Raw genomic sequence first — 25388 nt, 5'->3', positions numbered from 1 at the left:
CCTTAGGATGCACTCCGACAGCCGACCCGAAGCCAGTGACACTGGGATATGTAATTGGGTAGTTGGGTGGATCGCAGAAAACTGCAATAACCCACATACCCGCACTGGTACCTCAGGCGATGGCCCCACGGAATGCCCCACCAACGCCTCACTGGAACCAACCTTGGTCGCTTTACAACTGCGGTCCAAGTGAAAGTGGCTGTCGAATGCGATAAGTTCCGCATTCCTAGCCGAAATCCACTCACTGACAACAGGTGCGGTTTCCACCTCATCACACCATTTATACTCATTCACAAGAGACCCGGGCTCCGGAATCGACTCTGCCACTTAACCCAACGCCATCACCTGGGCCCCTTTCGCTGCACAACTGACTGGCTCGGGTCTCTGAATCAAATCCATCTCTGGACTCGAAACAGTCGCCTGAGCCTCTACAACCACACTCCGATCTGATCCGGCTCCCTGGGTCAACTCAGTTGCCCAAGTCGACCCAGTTGTCTGGAACGCCATACAATACTCTGGTCCGGGTCTCTGCATCAACTCAGTTGCCTGAGTCGACACAGTCGCCTAGACCGCCACACAACAATCTGGCCCGGGTCTCTGCATCAACTCAGTTGCCTGAGTCGACACAGTCGCCTGGACCACGCCACACCGCCAGTCAAACCTTTGGGCCAAGAAACTGTCTCTGACCTCTTGGCTGCATAGCCTAAGCAACGCGGCCAACACCCTCAAGTGGAAAAGGAGTGACCGCGAGTTTACCTGTGCAACGTGGAACACAGGGGGAATATAAAACATAAATCTCCGAGAGACCCTTTCTAACCAGACCTGGTCATTGTCGTTCAGGCAGGACTGCTCCGGAATGGACAATCTCTTGCGGTCCATGAAAAGCATAGCCTCATCAAAGCTCTGGAGACCCAGACAATTGATGAGACATTTGACCCCTCTGAACCGCGCATGGTCCATCTCCGAATTCTCCCATGCCTCCCGACGAAACACAGGCGGAAAATGCCGGGCCTCCACATGGTGTCTTATAGACCGTGCCCTTAATCCACACACGGGACAACTCTGGGTTTTTTTTCCTCTTTGAACCCACATCATCCTGCTGGGACCGGGATCTATCCCTGGTCACAACCTTTTCATTCAACTCTGCACATCTATCTAGAGGCCTGGACCGTCTCTCACACCGGTCCATACCTCTAATCATCCTACCTTGAAGTGACATTGCCCTTACGGGCTCTGCCACTTCATCCATTGGCCGTGCAATGCCGGTCTCCTCCGCAATTACCTGGACGAGATTAGCCGCCAAAGGAGAATCAACCTCCATCTCTTCTGAATCAGAGATGATGATGATAACCCCTTGTTCGGGGCAAACATTGACCGCAGCCTCCGCCAACCTCACTGGCGACACAGGGAAGTCCAGTGCTGATGGCTACGAGACCATGGTGGCCTCCCCTTCAGGCTCGACCTTTACCTCCACCGACATCACTGGAACAGCAAGGAATTCCAGGGATGTCGGATTAGAGACAGGTGCCTTCCCCTCGAGTTCGACCTTCACCCTTCCCAAATCCGACCCCTCTGGCAATGCAGGGAAGTCCAGTGCTGTCGGGACCTGAACCAGCTTTGGCCTCGGTCCGGGTTGGTCTACCTTATCCCGGGGCCTTCCGCTAAGTGAAGCCCCCGGAGTCCTTCGCTGCTTCTCAGGACCGGCAAACACCCTCTTAATGAACGAGTCACAAAGAATTTGGTGACCGTACTTCCTGACCTCTGCTACAAAACCTAAACGCCCTTTCCTCCTGGCCAAACTTACTTGGCCTTCCACTGCCCTTTTTACCCGTCCATGGTCCATGGGCAACATCGTCCCCAGCTCAATGATCAGGTCCCGCCCCGAACTCCAGAGCGTTCCCTGACCGCTGACCTCCTCAACCTCCGTCAATGCGGCAAACCACACGTGGCGTTCTACAAAACATCACAAATTTATAATATACTGTGCATGAGCTTCACGATCTACCGGCATATACGATGAATATAGACCTAACCTGTCCTACAACTTGGACATGTATACAGATCTTTTTAAATTTATAATATGATGTACATGAGCTTCACGATCTACCGGCATATACGATGAATATAGACCTAACCTGTCCTACAACTTGGACATGTATACAGATCTATTTCTTCACCCTGTTCCTCCGTGACTCCCACACACTTTCCATCGGACCACTCCTCACACACATCGCAAGCAATCATAAAAGAACCATCATCAATTCCCCTACACATACAGTATACTTGCTCATTTTGAACCTCTTCCGTAAGACCGCAACTCTCTCGCCCTCGAACCACCCATGCAGGAGGCTTGTCCAATTTACAACTTTTTAATTGGTCATGATTCACATTGACCCTTTTCCCTCGTAATCGGACCTGGTATAGGAAATCGGTGAATTTTTTCACTACAGACCCCGGTCCAGTCCATTGTGGCAACAACTTCTTAGCTTTGCCTTTCTTCCCCGACACATTACGCACATATACCAGGTCACCCACCCGATAGGGGTTCTGGCATAACCTCACATCATGATCCCGCTTCATGTGAGCCAGATATCCACTTAAACACTTGCGAGCGGTTTCGTGGACTGACACCATACTTTGTTCTAAATTGTGGACATACTCAGTCACAGGCTGTGCCTCATGAGGTGGCAAAGGGTAGACCAACTCAGCAGGAGTATAAACCTCTCTCCCGAGCATCATGCGGTTAGCGTTGAAACCAGTACTTCTACACACTGCTCAACGCATTGCCGCCGCTATTTGAGGTAGGTTTTCGTCCCAATTTTTTTGTCGGGAACCTACATAGCAACGGACTGCATCCATGAGTGTGCGATTGTACCTTTCCACCTGGCCATTGGTGCTTGGTCGATAAGCAGTTGTTCGCGTCTTATGAATGTGCAATAATTTACACACTTGTGTGAACAAAATGCTCTCAAAGTTGGTACCCCGATCAGTCATTATTTCCATGGGTACCCCATACCTACAGAACACTTGATTTACGACTGCCTCTGCAGTCACCTCAGCTGTCTGCCAAGGTAACGGGATACATTCTACCCATTTAGTGAACTGATCCACCACCATCATCACATACCGATTTCCACGTTGCGTTAATGGCAAAGGACCTAGAAAGTCTATATGAACCCTTTCCATTGGGAGTCCAGAATAAAACTTAATCATCTCGCCCTTAGCCTTACGGTTAGGTTTTTTGCTTACAGAGCAACGTGGACAAATGGATACGTACTTGATTATGTCCTTTGACATGCGGTACTAGAAATACTTGGCCTTAACCTTTTCAATGGTACGCTGTTCGCCCTGATGTCCTGACATAGGAATATCATGGTTCAGGACCATAATCTCTTGGCGCAATTCCCTTGGCACCAATAACTGCTGACGGTCTGACTTTGGATCGATTCGCCAAAGCATATCAGCCACCAATTTAAAACATGGGCGATTAATCCAATAAAACTTGGAGGCTGCAATTGCTAGAAACAGCTCTCCATCAGGAGGCTCTGTACCATGCAATAACCACTTCCGAATAAACCGGAAATCGTCATCCGCCCACTGATGTTCTTTAAGTAAAGCGTCCCGGTTCTTGACTGGGGCAGCTCTATCAGTGCTCTCAACACCGGAGTTTTCTCCGGTTTTAACCTCTTGGATTTTAACCGGTGCTAAAGAAACAACGTTATCCACCTCGCGAATAAACCCACCCCATTGTTCTTCTGCCCGAGCACATTTTGGACAACCACCACAAGGCAAAACCTCAAGGGATACACCATGCTCATAATGGTCTCCTCCATCAACAAGCAATCGTGACAATGTGTCTGCATTTGCATGTTTCTTACCAGCACGGTGGACTATGTCAATATTGTACTGGCTCAACTCCTCCATCCAGCGAGCTATCTGCCCTTGTGGTTCCTTGAAATTCAATAACCAAGTAAGGCTACTGTGGTCAGTGAGAACCAGGAAACGTTTGCCCAACAAGTAGTGGCGAAACTGCCGCGTAAACCTCACTACCGCTAGCAATTCCTTCCGTGTGGTACAATACCGCCGCTGTTCCTTAGTCAGTGCATATGACCCATAACAGATAACCTTAGGAACCCTTGACTGTATTTGACTGAGTACCCCACCAATCGCTTTACCAGAATCATCGGTGTCAAGCACAAAAGGCTCTTTCCGGTTAGGAAGTCCTAGGACAGGGGCGGACACCAGGGCCTCCTTTAAATCAAGGAAAGCCGAGTCTTGGTCTTTCCCCCACTGGAAATCTTTAACCACTTAATACAGGGTCCGCGACTTTGCCGCATAATCAGGTATGAACATACGGTGGTAATTCATCAGCCCCAAAAACCGCTCTACATCTTTAGAACTGTTCGGCACCGGCCAGTCAACCACCACCCTGACGTAATTTGGGGACAATCCTAAACCCTTTGGTCCTACAGTACGGCCCAAAAACCCCACCGTGTGCTGAAACAGCACACACTTCTTGGGTTTTAACTTTAGTTGGTATTTTCGCAACCTGACAAATACCCCCGTGATGTATGCATATGTTCCACGAATGTGTCCCATCACGCTTTCTAACCAACACAGGTGTAGAACACCATTCTGAGTAAGAAGGCTGGATCACCCCCGCCTCTAACATCTTTTTATGATGGTTCTCTTCCTCCGCTACAAAGGCGACCGGAGTTCTACGCATTTTCTGCCTAATGGGCTTGGATTCCCCAGTATCTATACAATGTTCAACAGCCGTGAAATTTCCCAGATCATACTCGTTTTTAGCGAATACATCCCGTAAGAACCCAGCCACCTGCAACTGTTCCCCATCGCTCAAGTTTAACTTCGAACGTTCATAAAGGTCTCTGAGATGGTCCGGCACCGTGATTACTTCATCACATTGTGTCGCCTCCCGTACAACCATTATTGAGAGCAGTTCATCGGGCAATGGTCTCACTAAACGTATCTCCTCTGCCCTTCCAACCACTTTCCCTTGCTTCAGCCTAACATGGTGATCCGACATGTTCACCATTGGCAGCCTAAGCCCAGCTTCACTGACATGGACCGACATAGGCACTATCAGATCATCACACTCAGCCTCAATTGCAAAGGTACCTATTGGCTTTCCCAAAGAACATTTAATCATGGCTACCGAGTTGGGTGGGATAATCACAGTTCGAGCGACAGTCACATTTGCCACTCTTGCCTCGACTAACCCCCCTTCTTGAGACATGGGAACCACATGGCCTATCACATGCAAATATTATGCTCGCAGCGCCATTTATAGTACTAATGGACATAAATACATGTAATACTTACTTAATATAAGTAGTGGTGGATGGATCCATCGAGAGGCAACGCAGAATAAACCCTTCAGATAATCAGCAATAACAAGTGTTAACGCCGTTATAAATAATATTTAAATACGACGTTAATGTACGCGAAAGTTAATTATAACGTTTGCGCCAAATACTTTGACGTTTGACGCTGACGTCATTTATTGTTATTGTCTATTTAGGAAAATAAACGTTAAGATTGAATTTTTTTTAAGAGCGCCTTAGCCAGTATGGAAGGATATATGTTGGTAAATATATTGTTGGAATTTATATTGAATATTAATTTCTGTATGTATTATTATTACGTGAGCGCGATTATTTGAATTATTTTATTTGCATAACATTTTCAATGTTTTGTTTGATTGACTGTTTACATTATATATGTATTATATTTGTTTTAGAGAATCGTCATGAATAAATGTAAGGACGCATATCTCGTTTTCCTGATATAAAAGGCGGAACTCTTAACAATTCTCAACATATCCGTGTGGATAAGAAGTTCGCAACTCCGTGTGGAGAAACAGAATTCAACTTAGTGTGTGAAGAAACAACGCTAATGTGAAGATGATTCAGGATTGAACGCATATGTGAACATAATATTAAGAAACAAAATGACGTCTCACGGTTAAAGAGACTTTCACAGTGCGAAGCGTTCGCGTTCGGCCCAGATAGCAAATTTAACGAAGCTGTATAAAAAACTGAAAGATAATATGTCGTCGTACGAAAATTATGAGAATGTTAAGCAGCTGAACGACAGATTGTGTGAAAATTTGAGACATTACAATGTGTTCATCAAGAGTGTGAAAGTTTGTGTACGGACTCAGTAATGTGTGAAGATTTATCGAAATCTCCCGAAAATTCACGGAAGAATTTCGATGAATTCCAGGAGAGTCTTTCACAGTGGCTGGTCGCTGATGCAAAGGCGCCTGATGGCAATAAGATATCTTCAGTAAGCCGTGCAAGTACGACAGCGTAATCGCGGTCAAACTAAAGAAGTGCCAGGGCGAAACGCTTGCTTGCAGAACACAAGCTGAGAACGCTACGTGAGAAACACAGACTCGAACAGGAACAGCGTGTACTTGAGCAAATACGCCAGTTGCTTGAGCACGAAAGCGAGGTAGAGGAAGCGCGGATCGAGGAGGCAATCTGGGAAGAAGAAACAGAAGAAGATAAAACAGTCATCGGCGATGTGATTGTGCGGTCCAGCGGAACAGACCGGATGTCAAGCGATGTGACGGGACGGTCCAGTGATGCAAACCGGATGTCTGGCGATGTGACTGTGCGGTCCAATGGAGCAGACCGGGTGTTCGGCGATACGACGGGGCGGTCCAGTAAAGTAAACCGGATGTCCGGCGATTTGACGATGCGGCCCCGCGGAACAGAACGGGTGTCCGGCGATATGACGGTGCGGTTCAGAGGAGACGTTCCGGAAGTGGGGCACCATGGAGAAAACACCTTACCTGACGATGTTTGTTACATTCGAGAAGGTCGTAATATTAGCAGGCCTTATTCTGTGACTCAGAATGTTACTTCCGGAAATCGTGCTGGTCCGATTGCTGCAGCAGAAGCCTGGTCAGACACGTGTCGCTCCGTGACACCACCCAAGAAGAGAGAGCTTGTTAAAAAGGAAAATAAGAAAAATAAGCCTAAAACACCAGAACTGCCCCTTGAGCAAACTGAAGATGGGCCTTCCTCAAACCACGTTTCCAAGGCAACCACACCCCAGCCCTCCGAGGAATTTCACTCGCCAAGGGAGGCAAGTTTAATTCAAGAGCCCAGTGCACCAGAGTTACCTTCCATTGAGAGCCCAGAGTTACGTGAAATACCTGAAAAGAAGCGGTACCAATCGAAGGTTGTAAAGGAGGAGATGAAGCTGGTAGAAGTGATGCCAGAACTTCCCCCTGAGAAGAAGAAACTGCCCCCTCCTCCGAAAATACAACCAAGCTACAATCCGTCTCCTGCCTCATGGAGATCCAAGGTTGAAGAAGCTCCGTCGCCATTCAGGAAGTGCAACAGCTGTATGACTTACTGGACTTCTTGGCAAAATACTGCATCATCAACCCAAACAGATTGCCATACTGCGAGCGTATGTTTTACGGGGTGGTCAACGTCTAGTCTCCGCGATACCCTGAGCTCACACATCCCCGGGCCCGTTGGGATATGGTGAAACTGCCTCCCGCCCAGCTTTCTTACCACGAGTTGGCCAAGCTGACGGACATGGCTGTGATCAGTCATGCACAGACACCTATACGTGATGGCCTGAGTGTACCAGAGCAGTACATGGAAAAGTTGAACTACTCGATAGAGTTCATCAGGACTAAGCAGTATGCCCTACAGGATCACATGCACCAGCAGCACGCTGAGAAGCTAAGGCTGATGGCAGATTTGGGAAAGTCTATGGACAGAGATATTGTCAGACTTGATTACAAAACCAAGGGCAAGAAGAAAAGGAAAAAGAAGAAGAAAAAGAAGAGTGAGAATTATGAATATGACATGATGAGCCCAATCTCATCTCCAAAGAACATCCGGCCAACGAAGGCCTCTGATATCACAGATGAGGTCATAGTGAGCACAATGAACGACACGATGATGAAGAAGGCAAAGAAAGAGCCAGCTGTGAAGAAACTTACCATGGAAATCAACAGAGACATTACGACAAAGAAGAACATTGATAAGCGAGTCACAGAAATTGAAGATAAGAATGACCTCATTGGGCTGTACTGTATGGACCACTACTTTAATGAACAGAACTGCTCAGCCGCCCCGTATGAGTTCCGTAGACAGCAAAGTCGTCTCTACCAGAAACTGCATTCTGGTGTTGAGATAAACATTGAGGAGGTTGAGGCAGCTCTTCAGCAGGCCAACAACAAGCTGCTCTCGGACAGGGAGTTCAAGTACATCTACATTGTGCTGGACCTTCCAAAGCGAGATAAGATCAACTTTCGACTGTTCCACGTCGTAGCAGCCTTGCCTGAGAAGGTGACTCATATGGATCATGTCATACAAAAGCTTATCAACAAAGTGGATTTTAATGCACTGGACATAATAATGGGGAAAAGCAAGGAGCTTTTCCAGCTGCTAAAAGATGAGACCCAGATGCATGTGGGTAATGCTCCAGCTGATATCCTAGCCGTGGAGCTGACTGCAGGGGGATTGACACACCAACTATGTGCTGAGCAAATTCAATAGAGAGGGGAAAGGCTTTGCAGACTTCATTGACTTTGTCAAACATATTCGAACCATACTTAGGACAGTCTGTATAGAAAGACTAATCAAGTTATTATATTTATTTATTTATTTATTTGACATTCTTGAAGCAGTGTCATTTATAGTGTGATTTATCTTTAAGTGTTGTCTTAAAATTCTTTGCGTGAAAGTGTATACTAATTTTCCTATTTATATGTTTTGTGTTTATAATTCTATGCATTTATTATTATGAAATCCGTGTGATTTCATGGCGGGGAGTGTTAACGCCGTTATAAATAATATTTAAATACGACGTTAATGTACGCGAAAGTTAATTATAACGTTTGCGCGAAATACTTTGACGTTTGACGCTGACGTCATTTATTGTTATTGTCTATTTAGGAAAATAAACGTTAAGATTGAAATTATTTTTAAGAGCGCCTTAGCGAGTATGGAAGGATATATGTTGGTAAATATATTGTTGGAATTTATATTGTATATGAATTTCTGTATGTATTATTATTACGTGAGCGCGATTATTTGAATTATTTTATTTCCATAACATTTTCAATGTTTTGTTTGATTGACTGTTTACATTATATATGTATTATATTTGTTTTAGAGAATCGTCATGAATAAATGTAAGGACGCATATCTCGTTTTCCTGATATGAAAGGCGGAACTCTTAACAACAAGAAACAATGTATCTTTGGAATTCGGTTCTGCACTCTGACGTCATCAGCGCGTTCGGAAGCGCGGTAAAGAGGGCAATTAGGCAAAACGGTCGAGATGTTCCATTGACAGTCCGGTCAAGTTCACCATACCGCCAATATTTTTTCTCACAGATTCTTATTGAATGTGGGATGATAACATCAAGTGGAAGCTCCTCAGAAATTGAGACATCATTGTCACTGTGCATGCTGAAGTTATTCTTACGATCCTGTTCAAGTGGTACATGTGTAGAAATCTTTGGTTTCTTTATGAAAATCGTTTTTTTTCTCTGCATGAAATCTGAATTTGCAACTCCTGTAGTCCTCAAATAAGGCTTCTGCCTCTTCATCTCTTGCATATATATAATAAAAGTAAAAACACGTGTCTGGGATTTTAAATATATATTGATATAGCCAACGCGTTTCGCACAGCTCATCGGGGCATAATACAATATGTTACAACGTCAAAATGTCATGGACATAACGTCATATCAATTATGACGTCATAACGTCAATGAATATTTAAATGAAATTTAAGTGGGGTTCAAATACATGTATAAAATGTTGTTCTTTGGCTAACCTAGCTGTTCGAAAATAGCTTATAAAATGGAAATATTTTAAATTTTGGTTCATAATGTTAACATTCAGCTAAATGTTTACTTAAAGGCATGTCTTGTTGAGGGGTCTCGCATGTGTTGTTCATGGACAGATCGTCTATTTCTAAGTTTATCGCCAGTTTGGCCTATGTAATATTTTTTGCATCGATTGCATACTAATACACAAATCACACTTTGTCTATCACATGACATATTAGTTTTTATTTTGAACATTTTTCCATTAAAATCAAAAGAATTCCCTTTAATAATATAACCACAAAGGGCGCATCTAGGGTCATTACATTTGGATACTCTTGGCTCTTGAGATGAAAAGTAAGATTTGGTTAACAGACGTTTTAAATTAGCTGGCTGTCGCTTACATTTTATTATCTTCTGATCTAAAATTATTTTATTCATAACCGGGTCCGTTTTTAAAATGTCAATGTTGTTTTTTAATACGCCAAACAGTTCTTTATTTTTTGGTTTGGGTTAAAATAAATGGAATTATATTTATCTTGTCTTTTTGTGTTGATTTTGAAAGTAATTAATGTTTAGGGATGGATAGTGCTTTTTATACCTGTATTTATAATAGATTTTGGATATTTTCTTTGTATAAGTGAATGCTCAAGTTCTTTTAAACGTTTAAGTTTAAGTGTATCATTCGAAACTATGGGGACAAATCCGTTTCGCTAAAGTGAAAGGAATATTTATTTTTGTGTGTTTATTATGACATGAGGTATAATTAAGATATTGTTTAAAATCAGTTTCTTTCCTGAACCCCCGTTAGCAGCATTCAGAAGAGACTGCAACCTGGAAGACATATTGGTTCATAAAAAACACAACCGAATGTTTTTCCGGGTTCCAAACAGGAGCGGACCTTGTGGGTCGCAGAGGTGCGCAATCTGTCCGTACATGATGGAGGCCGAAAAGTTCAGCGGTACCACCGGCAAAAGCTACAATGTGCGGAACGAGGTCACCTGCAAATCCACCAATGTAGTCTACGCTGTACACTGCGAACGATGTAAGACCTTTGTATACGTAAGGGAAACGGGAGATACCCTTACCAGCGACATCTCCTTAACCTGTCCCGGATACGGACTCGACACAATGACCCGGTTGCCGAGCACTTTTACGCAAACGGCCACAGCTTCGCGGACTTCCGGATCATGGGACTCGAAAAATTAAATGGATCGGACGAGTACCGGAAGACCATCGAACAACTTTGGAAGCGTAAACTGAGGACGTTCAAACAATATGGACTAAACACAAAAGACTAATAAAAATGGCGCGCAATGTAACGTTCAATAATATAACGTCACTTCCGCTAAACATGATATGCTTCACAAAATGGTATGCTGAAGAAGACCGAGAGGTCGAAAGCTACGGCAAATTTAATCAAAGCGTTTTATTTTTTATATATATATATAATCCAGAACACACTCTCTTCCCACTCAACTTCTCAAGCTGATGTCAAGTGACCGTGACATTCTTGTCGCGTGTTTGCTGGTAAAATGATCTATGAGATCGTATAATTCCATTTTATCTGTGTTACAATCTTTAATAAAAAAAATAACATTTATCTATAGACAGCTCGATATTATACGTTCAAAGAAACATTTAAATAGTAAAACTTGTAAAATCGTTGAATTCCTTTGTATCTGTGTTACAAACTTAAATAAAAAAATAACATTTATCTATAGACAGCTCGATATTATATGTTCAAAGAAACATTTAAATAGTAAAACTTCAGAACTGCTTTCTTCGCGCAGAAATAATGAATAACACAGCCTAAAGGGGCGGGTAGTAGCTGTTCCCGAAACTAAGATTACAACAGGTGTTGCCTCCCTTAAAGCATACAATTCTGAGATGCGTTCGTGCTCGGATATGTTTTTATTGTTTCACATCAAAGGAAAAATATAAATATAAGGATTGTTTCTTTTTTTTCGGGCGTTTATGCAGTATGAACGCTCAGTGCGAGTTTTTAAAATTTACCGAGAAGTGCTAGCACATAAAATAAAAGTAACTGTTGCAATATGCTTACATAATTTCTTAATGAGATCATGTATGCCATCTTCTTTTAGCTCCGAGTAGGTTCGTAAACGTCTCGGTGCAGTACTATTTCTTGAGACAGTCTAAGTATTCCTGCGTCAGATATTTCATTGTCACATGTGACAGTAGTACAAGTAGATGTTGCAGAGCAATTCTTATGAATAATTGAAGACATTGTTTTTTGTTTCTCTGTTCTAATAGCATGCTAAGAGTTGAGACTCATAAGATTACAAACAAAAGAGAAGCCTATTTATGGAATGCGGTCCTTTATATATGAAACGTAACTAATTTTCAAAACATTTATTTGATTTATTGAACTATCAATTACATCCCATAAACCCGGAATGTTAAAGTATACCGATTTCTGTAGTGGAGTATCATTCTTAATGGAATAAATCATATGTGCACCTGTATCGAAAACATGTTTTGATAGCGTAATTATTCCATACAGCGACTATATTTTTTTTTCTCAACATATCAAACGTTGCAGAATAAAAGTTGAAAAAGAATGGTAGCAGAAAATCGAAGAAATCTGAAAGTTATACTCTGGGCATAGTTGTACAGCAAAGAAAAACATTCATGTACAAAACCTCTTTATTATGTGAAGGTTGTAAAAACGGGACATAGATACAATTGTTTTGTCTAGAACAAATCGGAGTAAACGTGTCTAAGTATATCATGCAACAATTCATCCGAGGATCACTGGCTTGATTCCTTGTCCAGAAACAAATTGTTTGTGGGGATTTGTCATGAAATGAATTCTTAGGTTATTTTCTTCCTCCTACAGCTAATTCAAGTAGGGCAGTAGTCAGTTAATGGTGCATTCAAACTCCGAAGCTTAGATAAATGACAAAACAAAGATTTAGTAAGTTTGTTAATAAGGCTCGATTGGTCATTGTCGGCACGGGTACTACTTACATGTACCGCTATTATTTTTTTTATTAATTATGTTCACATTTATGTCAATTTTCTGTTAAATTGCCTCTAAATTATCGAAACTCATACTCAAAAAGCATGCTGATGCATTTTTCTTTAAAAAGAGAAGTTTGTTATATACACATACATATTCTTTCTGTTTCCAAATCTCCTCGATTTAGATAAACGATACCGTTTTACGGTAATCGGTAGCGCGCTTTACGACATCGGATTTGGGGCGGGAATTTCTAAATATAAATTGTTGTGACGATTTAAACACAAAAAAATAAGATTATATATATTTATTTACTTTCGTTTTCGCCCGACTATAAAAATGAATTGTGTACAATGCATCAAATCTTAATGAGCATTCAATATTCAATTGCTCTTTGATCATTAAATATGAACAGTACATGATGTGCACACAGCGCGTAGGCTACAATAAATTAAAATGTCACTTTTTAATATTTTTTACATTGCATGACTTGCAATTAGGGTAAAATAGCTATAGCAAAATCTACCATAACTTCGCAGTTTATCGACAGTCACCATAAGCAATCGCTCGAAACTGCTTTGAAATGCAGAACTTACCAGAATGAGCATGCATAATTGGATATATTGACAATGTTTACACCTTCATGTACATTGCATTCTTTTGGAAAGTACTGTCTTAACACACCTGTAAATATCGTTTTACAATCGATTTCGTTTGTGAAAGGATGATGTCGCGGTATTTCACGATCATGTGAGTTTTAACCATATAAGCAACCCATGTTGAGAATCAAATAATGTATTACATGTTCCGCCTATATGGAACGTCTCGTCTGTCTCCTGTTGACTCTTATATTGATATATCGGTTGTTTCATTGAATGACGTGGGTTTAAATCATATGATATGTGTTTATAATGGTATGCTGTGTGCTTGCCATAGTATGCTACATGTGTTTGTAATGGTATGATGTGTGTTCGTGATGGTATGCTGAGTGTTTGTGGTGATATGCTGTGTGTTTGCCATAGTCTGCTGTGTGCCTTTCATGGTATGTTGTATGTTGTCATGCCATGCTGTGTGTTTGACATTGTATGCTGTGTGTTTTTGATGGTACGCTGTGTGTTTGTGATGGTATGCTGTGAATTTCATTAAAATGGTGTGGGTTTAAAGCATATGATATGTGCTTATAATGGTATGCTGTGTGATTGCCATAGTTTGGTGTGTGTATGTGATGGTATGCTGTGTGTTTGTGATGGTATGCTTTGTTTTGTCATGGTATGCTGTGTGTTTGTTGTACTATCCTGCGGGTTTATCTAACATGATGTCCTTTTCATTCGCTACTATGTTAGTTTGCGTTATTTTCATTCGGAACATTTTGTTCTTGTCAAAGAACTAATATTTACGTCATACGTATGTCTGTCGGTCCGTACGTCCGTATTTCCGTCTGTACGTGCGTCTGTCTCTTTTTCTGTTTTTCTTTCTGTGTGTCTGTCTTTCTGTTTGTGTGTCTGTCTGTTGTCTGTCTGTCGATGTGCTTGTCTTTCTCTCTGTTTCTCCGTCCGTTCATTTTACCGGCCGTCCGTGTGGCCTTATTTCCGTTTATCCGTCTATCCGTGAGTCTTGTCTGTTTGTCTTTCAGTCTGTTTTTCTGTATGTCTCTCTGTTCGTCCGTCAGAATGTCCGTATTCCCATTTGCTCGTGTGTCCGTCCGTGTGTCCTTACTTCCGACTGTCCGTGCATCTTTCTTTCCGTCTGCATGTCCGTCCGTTCCTCCCTGCGTCCGTATATCCGTCTGACTTTCTTACCGACTGTCGGATATACGGACATACGGACGGACGGACATACCAACTGACATACAGAAATAAGGACCCACTGACTGAAGGAGGGGAGGACGGAGGGACGGGCGGACTGACAGACAGACGGACGGGCCGGCGGACAGACGGGTGGACGGATGGACAGACAGAAAAACAGACAGACAAACATACATGCGCACGGACGGAAGGAAAGACGGACTTTCAGACCGACGGACATACGTATGACAAGAACCGAGTATTCCGAATTAAACTAACGCCAACTTAAATCATAGCGAATGAAAAGGACATCATGTTAGATAAACCCGCAGGATAGTACAACAAACACACAGCATATCATGATAAACACACAGCATACCGTGACAAACACACAGCATATCATGATGAAAACACATCATACCATGACAAACACACATCATACCATGACAAACAACTAGCATACCATGACAAAACACAGCATACCATGACAAACACACTGCATACCATCACATACGCACAGCATACCATCACAAACACACACCATACTATGGCAAGCACACAGCATACTATAATAAGCACATATCATATGATTTTAACCCACATCACTTCAATGAAACTCACAGCATGCCATCACAAACACACCGCGTACCATCACAAACACACAGCATACCATGTCAAACACACAGCATGCCATGACAAACACACAACATACCATGACAGACACACAGCAGAATATGGCAAACACAAAGCATATCATCATAAACACACAGAATATCATCACAAACACACATCATGCCATTACAAACATACAGCACACTATGGCAAGCACACAGCATACCATCACAAACACACATCATAACATCAAAGCACACAGCATACTATTATAAACACATATCATATGATTTAAACCCAACCCACATCATTTCAATGCAACCTCCGATATATCAATAGTCACCAGGAGACAGACGAGGCGTTCCATACAGATTAAACTGTGCGGTGTGCGCATGAATTAAGGTAACTTTCCACAGAGCGCGGCTCATATTTATTTCGTTAATTAAAGCGCATGTTATATGAATAAGGTATTTAGAAAACAGTTCTTTCAAAGATTGGCAAACTGCTCTGTCGCGTTCAAACGATGGAATATTTATATTTTAAAACCCTCCTCTGTAACCGGTATGCAATAGCTTACTCAGCTGCGACCGGATGTCAGAATATTTCGCATCGTCTGCATGGTTTACGTTCTCTTCCGGATCAAGGGTGTGGTCGTACAGCTCAACCCCGGAGAGCTTATCCCAATTCGGCTGGTACACGGGAGCACCCTGGAACGCAGCCCACTCCGTATAGCGGAAACTGTCGGTTCTGACTGTGTATCCCATTACCGCTTCGTTGTCCCGCTCGTACTGAGAAAACGCCGCCTCTTTTACTGGAGTGTCTGGGTTGCTTACAAGAGGTATGAGGCTAGTTCCTTCGGTACACAGGTCTACCAGAGTGGAGTTCTCTGGGCATTTCGGAACAGCCGGTAAACCGGCAGCTTCTGCAAGAGTAGGGAAGAGATCCACGTACTCTGTCAGCTCGCGGGTTGAGACGCCGCCGTCTGTTACCCCGGGTATGTGGATCATCATCGGAGCGTGGGTTGCGAGCTCGAAGTTTGTCTGCAAAACAAAAACGCGTTCATTGATGAATAGTGAATTGAAGCATGATTATAAATCGATCGTTTACCTTTATGTTGTTCCGTTAATTATTAGCTGATCTTTTCCCTGTTATGTAATGCTTCTTCTAATGTAAAGTTAGTACAAATTATCTATATTTTGTAATAATTAAGTAATTTAAAATGAGACTTAATAGATTCATTACATGTAGTTGACTCATGAAAGGATATCGGACAATGAACGTTACCTGTTTGCACCATTCGCCGTGCTCGCCTAGCTGCCAGCCATGGTCCCCCCAGAAGGAGATAATCGTACTGTTGGTGAGGCCCAGTTTATCCAGTTCCGCTATCACACGGCCGACCAGAGAGTCGGTCCAAGATAGCGCGGAGTAGTAGGCACGTCTCAGATCGAGCACAACCGAGTCGGGCAACGTCGTGTTGATCCCACCGCTTGCATTTAGACTTTTGATGTCATGGAACATAAGCAGTCCTCCGTATACGTTCCATGCTATATCAGGCATGTTGACGGGAGCGTATGGGTTGTCTGGAAGGCTTACATTGGGATAGAGGTCCAGAAATGACTTCGGAAACACAAATGGCAGATGAGGCTTGTGAAAGCCAACGGCAACAAAGAATGGCTGTTCCCCCGATATTGCTTTAGGTGCAACTTTACGCAGGGTCTTAACGGCATGGTCTGCAAGTTGTTCGTCGATTAAAGGCTCCTTTTTCAATTGCTCATCTGGGACAGCGACCCAACTGTTTTGATTTGTCTCGAAATTTGGTACACCATGGAAGTATGGTTCTGTCCATGATATAGGGTCATCACCCCCAGACGATTTCCCTGGATGGAACACTTTACCCATGCCAATGGAGGCATATCCATTGATCTTGAAATACTCTGGAAGCGTTGTAAAGTTTCCTCCTACCTTTCGAAAATATGGTCCTATTGTATAGACGTGTGTTGTATCCGGTCGTCGACTGGTCAGAAGAGATGTTCTACTTGGATTACAAAGAGCAACTTGAACGTACGCGCGCTTTAGTAGCAGACTCTTTCCCGCAAGAGCGTCGAGGTTTGGGGTGTGCATCTTCGGATGGACTGGTGCTGGGAAGTCCTCGCCTTCGTATGATCCCAACTGAGGACGCATGTCGTCCGACACCAAAAACAACACATTCTTTCGCGAATTAATTGCTGTCGTCGAATGAAGAACAAAAATTAGACCCAGCAATTGTTTCAACATTGCTGAATGTTATTGAAACTACGTTTAATTAAAACCAAAAGTGGTTATGCTCGTGAGTTGATATCGAAGTACAAAGTGCAATACTGTATGCAGTATCAAGTAATAAGTAGTGTGAATAGGATTGCAGTTTATCAGTAACGAGACTAGCGTTAATTCATCTCAACTTAATTATCACTTGTTAAGACAATAAATACAAATACGAAATGTATTATTTATTTATTTATTATTAGCGTCATTGTGAGCTTTAATGGTAGTATTTTAATTTGTTGCTAGTGGTAGTTTTAAAATGTGCTGCTACCGCGGTATTTTTCTTCAATCCTGTTGGTGATTTTCAATAATACATGTGATAAGCCATTAAATTCTTATCAAATTATTTGTTTACGTTTTCCCTAGTAATGGTAATGATATCAAGATTTTCTTCTCGGATAATTGTCAACACTTTAATAAGGCAAAATTATAAAACATCACTCATAAACCTTAATGTGGCTATTTTCCAAATGTAAATATGCGTATGTAAATCTTTTGTGGTATGATTTTCATGGGTGTAATTGCAATTCGTCACTAGAAGAGACGATCAGAGTTTAACAAGAATTTCTGTCCTAAAGGGGCCTGTGGAGTTTCTTTGTCCTATACTTACTGATGCCGATACTATAAAGCATACAAAAACAAGACACATAGTTTAAAGGCTTCTGAAATGCCCCATAATGGTTTGCATTGTGGTAATTATCCCAATAGTATTCATGTTTCGCTGTGTGTTTGTAGAGTGCCTTTGTATAAGAATTGGTTACTCATTAAAACCATGCGCTACTTGTAAGATGTATTGCCTGCATGTTGAAGATTCGTGTATTTCTCCATGTGAACGAACAGCAACGAACACACATAGTCCCTTTAGTTTAACTCTTTCAGTGCTGGAACAGAATTTTGAAGACCTTTGCAAACAGTTTGGATCCAGATGAGACGCCACAGAACGTGGCGTCTCATCAGGATCCAAACTGTTTGCTATTCTGATAGTATTCTTTGAAACAATCGAAGAAAATGCTAATTTAAGAAATTCAGCAGACGACATTTTAGCAGACGACAAATTTCCCAGCATGCAAAGGGTTTAGTGCTCCTCCTGAGTTCATTGTATTTAACACGAACCATCGTGTTAGACTGATTGTAAGCGACCATATATTAGAATGCCCTGAAAAGATTCAAATGTATAATAATTTATTTAATCGGCACGTGAGATTATCAAACCTGCAACCTAAACATCAAACTGAAAGTTTCGTTTGCAGACCCAATACATGTATCCGAAAATACGTTTTTCATTTTATATCTACCGGTAATAAATACAATATATTCTCACTGACATATAACCATGCTATCGCATTATCAAAACCTATGTCTTCGTTTGTTTGTTTTTTAAAAGTGACGCTCAGTAAAATACTTTATGTTAAGAAATCAAGTTTAATTAACTAGTGTGAGCGCCACGCTGGTTAAAGTTTTTTTTCACGTTTTGGTAAATTGACAAAATTGAAAAAAAGTTGTTTCATATTCGCAAATTTTCGTTTACGTTATGATATTTGTGAGGAAACCGTAATACTGAACATTTACCATGCTGTAAAATAGCCTTTATATAACGGAATCCGGATAGTGTCATCTATAATCTCGCACTTATTTCATCAAGGGCGACACTAGACACACGAAGCGATGCTTTTTCTTGACAGTCGCGGCGAAACTTGATCTTTTTCTTCACAGTCGCGGCGATACTTGATCTTTTTCTTGACAGTCGCGGCGATACTTGATCTTTTTCTTGACAGTCGCAGCGACGCACGATATTTATTTTTTTCAATTATCGCCCATATTATCCGAATCTCGTGTATCGCGGTCTAATTTCAGACCGCGACACTAGACACACGAAGCGATACTCGATATTTTTCTTGACAGTCGCGTTCAAATATCGATGTAATAATATCGCGTTCGAAGGGCGACACTAGACACACATAGCGATACTTGATCTTTTTCTTGACAGTCGCGGCGACGCACGATATTTTATTTTTCAAATATCGCCCATATTATCCGAATCTCGTGTATCGCGGTCTAATTTCAGACCGCGACACTAGACACACCAAGCGATACTCGATATTTTTCTTGACAGTCACGTTCAAATATCGATGTAATAATATCGCCTGTCCACTGTCAGGTTTTCAAAAAAATCATGGGAGACAAAAAGGGGATATTTTCATGTCATCAAGCATGTACATCATGTCGTATGTATATATATGTTGATATAATAGTATTTTTTATGTTTATTTCTGATCAGCAATTAAAATGTATATGATTGATATAGCAAGCTATTCACTTCTTTTACTTCAATCTGGCCATAAATAAATATTTAATATTACATAAATATTTTATATACACGTATATTTGATGTAGGAAAATAGCTTGGAATAACGATTTTGAATATAAGACAGAGTTTCCAAGGTTAAGTTATTAGTTGTTTTATTCTACGGTTCAACGTGCATTGCGTGCATTTTAAAAATTCATATTTGACATGCACAAAAGTAACAGTGTGAACTTTATCTGAATATAATTATATAATAGACATTTATATTATATCTGGAACCCTGTTAAGCAATATGAAACAAACGTTTTCGCCCTTCAAAAGCGTTTTTGTTAGCCAATATGAATATTATAAAATTGTTGTTTGCACTGTATGCAGTTTTATTTATGCCGATAATTTATTTGATAAAGCATCATAAAAGGTATTTAAAAGGTAAAACAATACCAGCAACAAAAATACCGTCTAATTAATGTATCAATAGACTGGACATTAATGTTGCTCGTCAATAATCTGGATAACCTATAAATGATGATTACACATGTACTGAAAAGAAATCTTCTGGTTTTATATTGATGTCTTACTTGAAGTTAAACGTTATCTATAAATCTGCAATCCTATTGGAAGTGATACAGATTATAATGATATATTATCTTAAAATTGATATAAATTTTACTCCATTGTTCAAATTTCTGAATAGTTTAAAACATATATCGTTGTCAATATATATCAAAATTATTATGAAAATAAATAAATCTGTACTCGGTTTAATAATGCTAGAATAATCTTGTATAAGTGAGTCGATGGCAGCAGTATTAATAATAAATGTTTGAAAATTACTGTAACACCTTTTAAAAAACCTGACAGTGGTCAAGCCATAGGTATTGGGCGCGTGGCCAAGTCACTTTAACACTATCAATATGTCATAAAACAACATTTTTAATAAAAAGAAAATAAATAAAAATTCTGATATAATATATATAAACAAGGTAGGTATCTCTTGACACAGGAAATTCAACTACATAAACATTTTTATATATACTATATCAGCATTTTTTATTTATTTTTTTTTATGAAAAAAAGTTGTTTTATGACATATTGATCGTGTTAAAGTGCCTTGGCCACACGCCCAATACCCGTGGGACAGGCGATATTATTACAGCGATATCTGAAAGCGATTGTCAAGAAAAATATCGAGTATCGCTTCGTGTGTCTAGTGTCGCGGTCTGAAACTAGCTCGCGATACACGAGATTCGGATAATATGGGCGATATTTGAAAAATAAAATATCGTGCGTCGCTGCGACTGTCAAGAAAAAGATCAAGTATCGCTTCGTGTGTCTAGTGTCGCCTTTTGAACGCGACACTAGACACACGAAGCGATACTTGATCTTTTTCTTGACAGTCGCGGCGATACTTGATATTTTTCTTCTTGACAGTCGCGGCGAAACTTGATCTTTTTCTTGACGCGGCGACGCACGATATATTTAGCACGATATATCGCCTTTTGGGCTACTTACAGAAGGGCGATATATCGTGTTAAATATATCGTGCGTCGCTGCGACTGTCAATAAAAAGATCAAGTATCGCCGCGACTGTCAAGAAAAAGATCAAGTATCGCCGCGACTGTCAAGAAAAAGATCAAGTGTCGCTTCGTGTGTCTAGTGTCGCCCTTGATGAAAGAAGTGCGAGATTATAGATGGCACTATCCGGATTCCGCATCTTTGGACGATTTAAAAACCTGAAAATTATAAAGCGTTGCAACGCAAAACGATTGAATAATTTGGAGAGTTCTGTTGTTGTCGTTATAGTTTGTGAAACTAAGAGGATCGCTTATATGAAATATAAAATACATTTTTCATTGCGTAAGGAAGGATGGCCGAGTGGTCTAATGCGCAGATTTTTTACTCCAGGAGTCAGTGGTTCGAGTCCTGCTGAAGGTTACCTTTTTTTCTTTCTTTTTTAAATTTTATTCTTGATTTTTTTTTTACTGGAGCTTTGTTCATCCAATGTTTAATTTTATCAATATAAAGCATTTAATGACAAACTTCAAAACAACCCCAAATCTGTGAAAAGGCCCCTTAAATATGTCATTATGAAGTTACTTAGTCATAGCAGATGTTCATTTGTGCAGATAAGACGTACATTGGCCGAATAATAAATTACTCAATGGACATGGGCGGTTAACATTGGAGCAGCGCTCGGAATACCCGGATTGAATGCTCGTTCATTCAGATTTTAAAATCAATTAGTAAATATGTCTTTATAAATTACGTGATCGCTAGGGCGTGGTAAGTTTTTATCCCAGTGTCATGATTTAAATAAACTTTGTACAGGATCTTAGTTCTGGGACTTGGGGTTTCCGATATTGTTTAGTTATTTAATAGCATAAGTATTAAAATAAAACAGGTGATGCCTGGGGCGTGGTCAAATTTTACCCCCAGCGGTATGATATAACATTAACACAGTTTACAGAGGACCACTATACGATGTGGTACATCAAATATTTTATCCCTTATCCTTGCGGTTTCTGATAAGATTTTTAACGTATTTACTATAAACGTATGTTTAAATCCGGTAACCCATTCGGCGTAGAAGGTTAGGGGTATGATTTGAAAAAGTCTTTATGATATTTGATTAAAATCGTTTCAGACGCGCGTTGGATCTTAGATTAATATTGGAGTAGTGTAAGGTTTGACTTGTCTGATTACTTGTATTGACCTTTTCATGGCCATGATCCCAGTTTTAATCATTTTACCTGTTGAACTGATTTTCAATTTTAAAAGAAGTAGATAAGAACAATAATTTCTCTCCTGATACAGTTTCTGGAGTTCAATTGTTTGCCGTGTAAGATGATATTTGTTAAGTTTCACTATTAAAATCTATTTAAGCTCTGGTGACCTACACATGCAGCACCCCGGACCGATTTTAACAACTTTGAAACATTGTCAAGCAAGGATCACTCGAGGAATGTTTATGAAAATCAGTATATAGCGGTTTAAGAGATGTCGTTTGACGCAAGTTATTGACGACGGTAGCCAGACGTCCACCTACCACAATAGTCCACCATGAAAACTTCGTGCTGCGGTAAGCTGACAAGGGACATTGCAATCGCAAATTGAAGGTCAGAATTATGGAACTTGGCCAATGACCTCAAACGATGATCCCTAACACAAGTGTAAAGTTTCCATTGAATACGTGCTGTAGGAACATTGATATTGAGATGTTGCATGTTTACCTTTTTCATATGTCCAAAAAGGGGCATAATTCTGCTAAATTGCTGGTAAGACTTGTGGAACTTGGTCAGTGACCTCACTCAATGACCCATACGTGAAGTTTCAGTTAAATGCCTACAGTAGACACAGTGAAATAAAGATGGCACACGTTTACCTCAACCATTACGCGGACACCGGCACCGAAATGTGTAGGAATTACATAGTTCGGACTAATCTGTGAAAAGTCGAGCCAAACTAATCGTCAAACCGGTATCTATTTAAAAAGTTTTTTCGAACTTTTCACTTTGTGTTTTTAAATAATTAACAAACATTTCAACACGTTTGCATCCACCACCTTACAAATGTTTGACATACCGCAAATTTTGCGCACGCACGCGCGAACACACCCTGACTTTCCGAGATCTATTAACTGTGCGATTGTAAAAACAACGCGTACGTCGCTCTTCGAATACACAAAATAAATTAGTCGCGTTCTGAGAAAACTGGGCATAATGCATGTGCGTAAAGTGTCGTCCTAAATTAGCCTGTGCAGTCCGCACAGGCTAATCATGGACGACACTTTCCGCCTTAATTTGATTTTGGTTATTAAGAGACTTCATTAAAACGAAAAAGCGAAAAGTGTCGTCCCTGATTAGCCTGTGCGGACTGCACAGGCAAATCTGGGACTACACTTTACGCACATGCATTATGCATAGTTTTCTCAGAACGCGACTCAAATGTTGTCAACAGACAACGAACTTCATTAAAGCGCATCTTATTGTCGTTCCTAAGATTTTGTTTATTGTTTTGTCAGAAAACGTTTTACATATCATATTTACATGGTGTTCACGATATGTCTGAAGTTTTTCGGCGATAAAAAAATAATTTCTTATGCGCAAAAAAACTCGATTTTAGTGTTTTTTTTTTTATTCTGCTAAAAGGAATCGCGTTCTAAGGCATAACATTATCTCAATGAATAGTTTTGCAGCATACTTGACAAAATCTACGATTTTACGGGATATAGATCGCGGTTTTAAAGGTTTCCAAATTAAGCACGTTGACCAACGGTACCGTTTATTACATCCGGTGCGACGCTTAATACCGACGTATACCGTCTAAGGGAAACATTATTTTTTCAGTTTTGTTGTTCATACGAGTTATTGATGCAATAAATGATACAAGTCGTGTTTTTGTTCGACTTACACCAATTTAAATCGTAATGTCGTTCCATTCATTCAAGATATGTAGGCGATGTAAAACAATACTAAACATACATTTAAAGACTTAAAAGCATGTACACAGATTCATTACTAGTATAACAAGACACGTCTGTTAAACAAACCACGACTAACAGTCGATCGATATGCGGACAATTGTTAAAATACGTTAATATCGTACACCTTCACCTATGATCACTTTATTTCAAATGCAATAGGGGTATTTCTTGTATTATCCCATTTATGCCTAGCGTCTAGAAAAAAAGACTTGGCAAACAGCGTAGACCCAGATGAGACGCCGCATGATGCGGCGTCTCATTTGGGTCTGCGCTGTTTGCTTAATGGAATTTCTGTAAGAAATAATCTAAATATAGAAATAAATATACTAGAAATCCCTAATTTTGGAAATAAATTGATCCAATTAAGAAGGATGGGAGAGTCCACCAGGCATAAATGGGTTAAGACCAGCATACCCTTGACTGCTTAACGTGCACACAGATATGAAGGCCCAAGCGTTCTCTGAATATCTTGCAGAGACAAAACGGTATGGGAACTCCGCCAATGCCGGTCCCAAGCCCGGATGAAAAAAGGGCTAGGGTTGTGCGCAGGGCCAGCACCCCGACCATGGAAAACAAACTACGCTACAGAAACCCGAACCACAGCAACACAACATGAGGATTTACGGGCCCTATGCTCCGACAGGGGCGAAGAGGACTAAGAGAGTAGAAAAAAAGTTATCTGGTGCAAGCCCCCGTGACCTTGTACTATGACTTTTTGACAATAACGTTGTAAGACGTCTTACAATGCTCCCGATTATCCAGCATATGATATTGGGTGATCGTATGTCAAAGCGCCGTCAATTATGTATAAATGTTCAGGTGATAACTCACCGTAAATCTCTATGCTACATGTCTCTATGAAACTTCTGACAGATTGACATCAAATTTGAGAATTTCTCCTTCCCCCTCCAGTATATAGCATATCAACTTACATGATCGTTTGCCAAAACATTCTCCATATATCATGCAGAAACGTAAAGATCTCAGGACAGACCGACCATCTGACGGACCAATAAACATTTTTCAATTAAAAAAAAGATCACTTTTTCGAAGGTGTTCAAAAATATCACTAAGAATGGCACTGTTATTTAA

General features: G+C 40.8%; 2 protein-coding genes and 1 long non-coding RNA gene across 3 annotated transcripts; 2 read left to right on the top strand and 1 right to left on the bottom strand.

The window, feature by feature from the left end:
* Window positions 1-5548: 5548 nt before the first annotated feature.
* On the top strand, window positions 5549-8659 carry LOC127880252 (uncharacterized). Its single transcript, XM_052427569.1, has 2 exons — window positions 5549-5608; window positions 5762-8659. Exon 2 carries the CDS (start codon window positions 7521-7523, stop codon window positions 8547-8549), a length of 1029 nt encoding a protein of 342 aa, XP_052283529.1. The 5' UTR covers window positions 5549-5608; window positions 5762-7520; the 3' UTR covers window positions 8550-8659.
* A 3-nt stretch (window positions 8660-8662) lies between these two features.
* On the top strand, window positions 8663-9638 carry LOC127880254 (uncharacterized). Its single transcript, XR_008049488.1, has 2 exons — window positions 8663-9015; window positions 9169-9638. It is a non-coding gene; the product is annotated as an uncharacterized LOC127880254 (long non-coding RNA).
* Window positions 9639-13103: 3465 nt separating this feature from the next.
* Window positions 13104-17561, bottom strand: LOC127877713 (iduronate 2-sulfatase-like). Its single transcript, XM_052423845.1, has 2 exons — window positions 16492-17561; window positions 13104-16247 (listed from the first exon to the last, which is right to left on the bottom strand). Exons 1-2 carry the CDS (start codon window positions 17479-17481, stop codon window positions 15747-15749), a joined length of 1491 nt encoding a protein of 496 aa, XP_052279805.1. The 5' UTR covers window positions 17482-17561; the 3' UTR covers window positions 13104-15746.
* Window positions 17562-25388: the final 7827 nt, after the last annotated feature.

Source organism: Dreissena polymorpha, chromosome 4, assembly GCF_020536995.1.
Source record: "Dreissena polymorpha isolate Duluth1 chromosome 4, UMN_Dpol_1.0, whole genome shotgun sequence".
Taxonomy (NCBI): domain Eukaryota; kingdom Metazoa; phylum Mollusca; class Bivalvia; order Myida; family Dreissenidae; genus Dreissena; species Dreissena polymorpha.
This window is presented reverse-complemented; position numbering and strand designations above follow the sequence as displayed.